This window comes from Lolium rigidum, chromosome 6 (assembly GCF_022539505.1).
Source record: "Lolium rigidum isolate FL_2022 chromosome 6, APGP_CSIRO_Lrig_0.1, whole genome shotgun sequence".
In the NCBI taxonomy this organism is placed as follows: domain Eukaryota; kingdom Viridiplantae; phylum Streptophyta; class Magnoliopsida; order Poales; family Poaceae; genus Lolium; species Lolium rigidum.
This window is the reverse complement of record NC_061513.1, coordinates 51,698,653-51,705,262: the sequence shown is the minus strand read 5'-3', so window position 1 is coordinate 51,705,262 and position 6,610 is coordinate 51,698,653. Positions and strand designations below refer to the sequence as shown.

General features: G+C 43.7%; 1 protein-coding gene across 1 annotated transcript; it reads right to left on the bottom strand.

The window, feature by feature from the left end:
- Window positions 1–869: 869 nt before the first annotated feature.
- On the bottom strand, window positions 870–6,150 carry LOC124667226 (protein NRT1/ PTR FAMILY 8.1-like). The gene is made up of 4 exons (XM_047204533.1): window positions 6,058–6,150; window positions 5,802–5,940; window positions 4,921–5,647; window positions 870–1,826 (listed from the first exon to the last, which is right to left on the bottom strand). Exons 2-4 carry the CDS (start codon window positions 5,905–5,907, stop codon window positions 995–997), a joined length of 1,665 nt encoding a protein of 554 aa, XP_047060489.1. The 5' UTR covers window positions 5,908–5,940; window positions 6,058–6,150; the 3' UTR covers window positions 870–994.
- Window positions 6,151–6,610: the final 460 nt, after the last annotated feature.

The window sequence follows — 6,610 nt, the reverse complement described above, 5'->3', positions numbered from 1 at the left end:
ACCACCGATGGTCACGTGCTGTGTGGACAGGTTGCCGAAGGCCGTATGCCGTGGCACAATCGGCATAGCTATATGGCGAAGGCTTTTTTCCTTTTTGCCGACGGTTCCAGGCCCTTGGCATATAAGTTCAAAAAAAAAGTAGTGCGACACGTATCGTTCAGGACACTAACCTTTCCAAAGATTTTGTTTTTACTTGTTTGTTTGCTAGGCCAACACAGTTCAGATCCCGTTACCCATGTCTACTGATATCAACTACTCCACCGTCTCTTTCTCTCGGTAAAAAACATCAACCTGGAGCAGTCTTCCACTTGCACCATATCTGCATCAAACCGATTAACGGAAGGAAGCTAAGTTGCGCCATGTGATCTGCAGGTCGTGGCCAGCCGGCCAGCTTTCCGAATTTGATGCGACTGTTTCGATGTGGCTGATAAGGCTTAAAAGCGGCCACTGGCGCTAGCAGTCACTGGCGCTGCCTGATGCTATATTATCCAATTATTATTTAAACCGTTAGGAGCTCCTCGAGCGCACCGCTTGCAGCTGCATGGAGTTCCATGCTGTGTCTTCAAGGAGATGCGGCCGTGATTTTTACAGCGGTGCGGATCGGCCTTCCTGCACGTCAGGCATTTCACAAATTTATTGTTTGCTGTCGTTCTATGGCTTCAAGGCTTGGATGTACATAGGTTAACGGATGAATTTCATAGTTAATATTCAATACCAAGAAATATGATAGTACAATGTTTTGTCATTGCAAAAGATATCTACCATCCTTTGCTCTCTATGACAAAAAATTCATCATCAAGATAGTTCTTTCTCTGAAGTAATTTCCTTATGTTGGCTTCGTTTTTTTTCTTTACTTAGACAGTTAAGCAAAGCAAGCAAACCTTAATCTGATATATATCACTTGAAAGACCATGTCAACCAGAAGGTGACAGCCATATAGATAAACAACACTGCAGAGTTACTAATCATGGCACAACATTCCCCGTCTTCTAGTTCAATCAACGGTCTTCTTGTAGTTGTACCATCGTGCGACGAACAGGTAGGCGCCGAAGTTGCCGACACAGAGCACGGCGAGCAGCCAGAAGAAGTAATCCAGATGTCCGTCATTGATGTCGTCAGGCATCCACCCAGATCTCCCACCCCTCGCCGTGGCGCGCACCACAACGGCCACGATTGCCGAGCTGGCGTAGTTTCCAAGGGCGAATGCTGCGCTAGGAAGCCCTGAGCAAACGCTGCGCATGGCGTCCGGCGCCTGCTCGTAGAAGAACTCCAGCTGTCCGATGAATGTGAACACCTCCGCCGCGCCCACCACCACGTACTGCGGCACCTGCCAGAAAATCGACATGGGCACGTATTCCGCACCGTCCGCATCGATGAACGTGCCATGGCGCGCGAGGACATGGCGGCGGGCCACCTCGAGCACGCCTGCAAGCAGCATGGTGATGGTGAGAACAACGAAGCCGATGCCCATGCGCGCTAGCGGCGTGAACCCTCGGCTGTGGCCAGTGAGACGGCGCGCGAGTGGGACAACGACAAAGTCGTAGAGCGGCACCCAGATCATGATGCTGAGGGTGTCAAAGACGGAGAGCACGGCGGCGGGCACGCGGAAGCTGCCAAGGCGAGGGTCCAGGGTGTCGCCCTGAAGGATGAAGGTTGTGGACATCTGCGTGTACGCCGCCGCAAAGATGATGCCGCACGCCCACACCGGCAACAGCCTGAGCACGCACTTGAGCTCCTCCACCTGCGTCACCGTGCACAGCCGCCACGGGCTCTCCGGCCGCACCCTCTTGTCGCCCTCCGTCTCAACTGCCGCCTTGTCCAAGAACCTGTGTCATCATTCATCAATCGATTAACAACTGGCCAGTCCAAGGTATACTCCACATGTCGATTTTCTTTGTTTAGACTTCAAACGGGGAGACATATCCCAGTTGTTTACACCATGCAGAATCTTGAGCAATCTTTTGTTAGGCGGCTCCCTGGAAGCAGATGACTAATACATATAAACAGACATGCATGAACTATTTTGATCGTCAATTTTATACTTTCAGTAGATGACTAATACATATAAACAGACATGCATGAAATCTTGGCCACGAAATCTTGGTTATGCGGTCATCAAATGGGCGGCGTCGGTAGCGACTGCTTGTACAAAACAGGATGCAGGAAAACAAAAGAAAGGAAAACAAAATGCGGAGTGGACTAGGCGACAAACTTCTTTCGAGTGTTATAAGATCTTTGGTAAGAAATGGAATGTGGGTACCGCGTGTACACCCTCCTCAGAGCGTGACATGTGCATTCTGCTATTTTACTCCTGCCAATTATCCTACTCCCTCCATTTTTATATATAAGATCACAAACGTGCATTGCAGAAACTAAGAAAACACAACTAACTAATAAATAACATAAGTATTAATGTGAAAATGCTCTCCTATTTTGGGCTAATTGAACATGCTGTATGTGCTGCCTCTTTTCTCTATGGTTGTATTCAACTTTTGCATTAACTAGCATAGTGGTCCTGGCAAATGCGAGGGCACCATCTTTAGTTACCCGAAAGTGCAGAGTTTAATTTCCGTTTAATACTTTATTTTGGAATTGATATGATGTGATACGAAATAATACTTCCCCGCAGCCACCGAAAATATTATTCCAGACAATCAGAAGACCCCAATGCCAGGTAATATCTTTAATATTCAATTTGTGGGCTATTGAGTATTATGTCAATGCTGAAAAGTCCTATATTAGTGACCACATGTGTGCTTGCATGTGATATTGGCCTAGTGGTCTTTTATATGTAATAACAAACTAAATTTGTTTTATTAACTGGATAATAAATACCTTCTCCCCATTACCAAGTGAGACATTGAAACAATGAGTACTTCCATTTTAATCATGTTTTAAAATCTTTCTCCCTCTCAATTACTTACACTCTTTTCAAATACATGTCATTGTATACGTGACACTGTCTCTGCAATGAAATTGATGATTATTTTGTATATGAATATGCTTCATTGCATTGAAGATAATTTAGTGATATTAATTTATTTTCAATCTTTTCTATACTATATATATAGGTCGATGGTCGAAGTTAGATAAAACTTATCAGATCAGAGAACAATAACTTCTAAACAATTCTAGTAAAGAGAGAGTAGATGGTACCAAACTTTGTATTCGATGGTAGTTACTTCTGCTACATGCAAATATACACCCCTCCTTCATAAGCAAGGATACAAAACCATAACTAGAATCTTTTGCATATATGGCAAATAATTCAATGAATTTCCTTAACCATAATGTGAGAAGGTGTCACAACAGTTGTGCATGAATACATATCATTGTTAGAAGCATCTAATATTTCCTAAAGGGAGGTTAAGTATCCTTTGGTATATTGCAAGGGGTTAAGCACCCCTATTTAGTTGTGTACTTGCTTAAGGCATCAAATCGACCAATCGGTATCAACTAATTTCCCCTCTACAAGCATGATTCAGTCCATATGTGTTATTAGACTATTTATCCTCGTGAAAAAAGCTACTGCTTTCATATCAATATTCGTGATCAGGTTATATTTGCATTAAATGGTTAATTTATTATATAGACATGTCAATGGATGATCGATAAGACAGTCGAATCTTCATATTTCACTCTTATTTTCCTCTTTCATTGTTCATTATTTTTCCCACACCGAATCTGATATAAATATTTTGAAGCCGTTCGAGAAATAGTTACATCGTAAATTTTTTTGCTAATTTTTCTATGTTGTTTTAATTAATTTTAAAAATAACAAATGATAACTATATTATTAGTAATTTAACGATATTTATTTGATGTCTAGTATTAATATTAAAATTTAAATTTAACCTGATCTATGAATTTTATACACCACCTCTATTTTAACAACATAAGGCGTGTAAATTTACTCAAATGTCTAATCTTACAAGATGGACCTAAAACATTAAGAGAAATATAGACGTCTATAGTATTTAATAAGTACAACATGAAACTATATTTAATGGTCCATCTACTGATATGACTTTTGTATATTGATGTGAATTTTTTCTGTAAGCACGGTCAAACAGAGAGAACTACGGGCCTTATAGAATAGAGGGAGTAGTAAATATGGAATTGCTAAATTTTATTATCATCTTGAACTTTACATATAAATTTAGTTGTATTCTTAGTTGACCCAATATATAAGATATTTTACTGCCTATAGTTCGGCGGACTACTTGAATCATAACTTTAACCGGTGATCAATGTAATATATGTGCTGAGGTTGATTTAGTTACATTGGATACATCGATCTGTCCGCATGGATGTTCACGTGTAAATTACTTAAATACATATTGGCTATTTTTACACATATGGTCATATTTGCTTCCTCTTAATATTTTAGTAGGAGCCGTTTGAAATTTCTGGTAGATTTTTTTTTTTGTGAACCTGAAATTTCCAGTAGATTCCTTAACATGCAGCAGTCGATTTTTTTTTTGGGCCAGCAGCCTATATTTGATTCGCCGTTTAGGCCAGCTCATTGGATCGGCGGTTTTTCTAGCCTTTCCTTCTTCCATTGTACGTGCTACTATGCTGTTTTGCTCGATTTTTGTTTATTCTTTTTTTACGTGTCTGCAGATGATTTTTTGGTAGCCAACAACCTATGTTAGGTAACTCCTTGACACTTATTATGCATCCGAGGAAGTACATACTACTCAAAACGCCTAGCTAGGTTTTACTATAGGATATTTTTTGGAAAAAAAGATGATGCACGTTTACTATGGTTGATGCCACAAAGCGCGCTACTAGTATGTGCCTTGAGTAAGCCATAGCTGATAGCTCATTGAAGAAAAATCTGCACCTGTCGGAGACTAGCTACGACTCATATATCAGTGTAAGTGGAAGCTAACCCTAGCTAGCGAGACGAGCGCTGACCTGAACTGGTCGGTGTGCACGAGGCGGCGGCTCCCCTGTATCGTCGACACGCCATCGTCGCTGGCGCACTCGTGCAGAAGCGCAGCGTCCTCCGGCGCCTCAACGTCCCATTTCCTGATGGCGGCGACTACTACCTGTGCGATCCTGGTTGCCGGAAATCCCCCCGGCGGCTGGATCCTGCGGTACGCGCTAGTGCCGACCATGAACAGCGCGACGGCGAGCACGCTGAGCAGGGCCGGGATGCCGTAGCCAAGTCGCCAGCCGTGGGCGGTCTGCACCCACACAAGCACGGTGCCGCCGACGAGCGAACCCACGTTCATGGAGAAGTAGAACCAGTTGAAGAAGGAGCTCTGCTGCCCGCGCTCGGACTCGTCGTCGCCGAATTGGTCGGCTCCGAACGAGACCATGACCGGTGACAGCGCGCCGCCGAGGGCTACCAGGTACAGCCCCGCGTAGAATACGGCGCTCTGCAGCGCCGCCGAGGCGCTCGCCGTCACCAATCCGTATCCCGCGACGGAGATGACGAGGAAGAGGGTGATGGTCCAATATCTGCCGAGGAAGGAGTCGGCGAGTAAGGCGGCGGCGAGCGGCGTGATGGAGCTGGTGCCCATCCAGTTGGTGACGCTGTTCGCCGCGGATTTGCTGCCCGCGTGCAGCTCCACCTGGAAGTAATTCACCAAGTTCGTCGACAAGCCGAAGTAGGACGTGTTCTGCAAGCAGTTGTTCACTGCTCATCGTACGTGCATGCATGATCAATCGAACAGGCCAACGTTAGTCATAGTTTTTTTGTAGAGCATTAAGCGTACACATGAGGACATGATCACATGACACGACTCGACAGGAAAGAGAAGAAAAACAGAGAAGGCTGCAAGTAGTGTTACCGAGAAGCAAAGTGCAGCCCCACGAGCTCCGGCGATCATTCCTGGACGTCCGGCGATCGCCACCACCACCATGCGAGCCTTTTGATTCTACTTCTACAGCTTCCATGGCCTGAACTCTGAACAGTTCGATCGGGTGACCCTGCAGATTTACCATTTTCAGGAACATCTCAAATTGTTGCTGAGAACGTATCTATATGTGATGATTTAACACCCCTTTGATGACAGAAAGAGATAAAAGAGTTTCAAGAATACATACCTTGTGATTATATTAATTTCGCCCCTTGCTGGCCGATAGTGCTCTTTTCGTTGCCGATTTTCCTTTGCAGCTCCTGCACCCTAACGTTCTCTCATATATATAGGCTGTTAACCACGAGTTGGTATTTTGGCTAGCTAGCTGCTCTCCGTATGGTGCCACTAGAGAGTTGAGAGTGAGAGCGGTGATGCTAATTAATGGGCAATAATGTCGACTGAACATGTATACAGCGGGACATGGTGGCAGTGGTCACGGCCCATAATTAATGCTAATTAATGGTGCAATATCGACTGCGCAAATCTGTATCAGGCGCACAGATTTTTGGTTACATTATAGTATCCTCCCTCCCTCTTTAAATAAGTGTACATCTAGCTCTAATCTTTATATATAAAAGAGTATATATCTATCTTTCTAATGTAATTTTAATTTCTTCTTTCTTATCGCACGAAAATCAAATCCAATAATATTAAACATATATTCTTTTGGTTTTCGACATGCAGTTAGGTTATTGGAGGTGAAAGAATTAAGAAGGAGAGATGCATATTTTCAATGCATT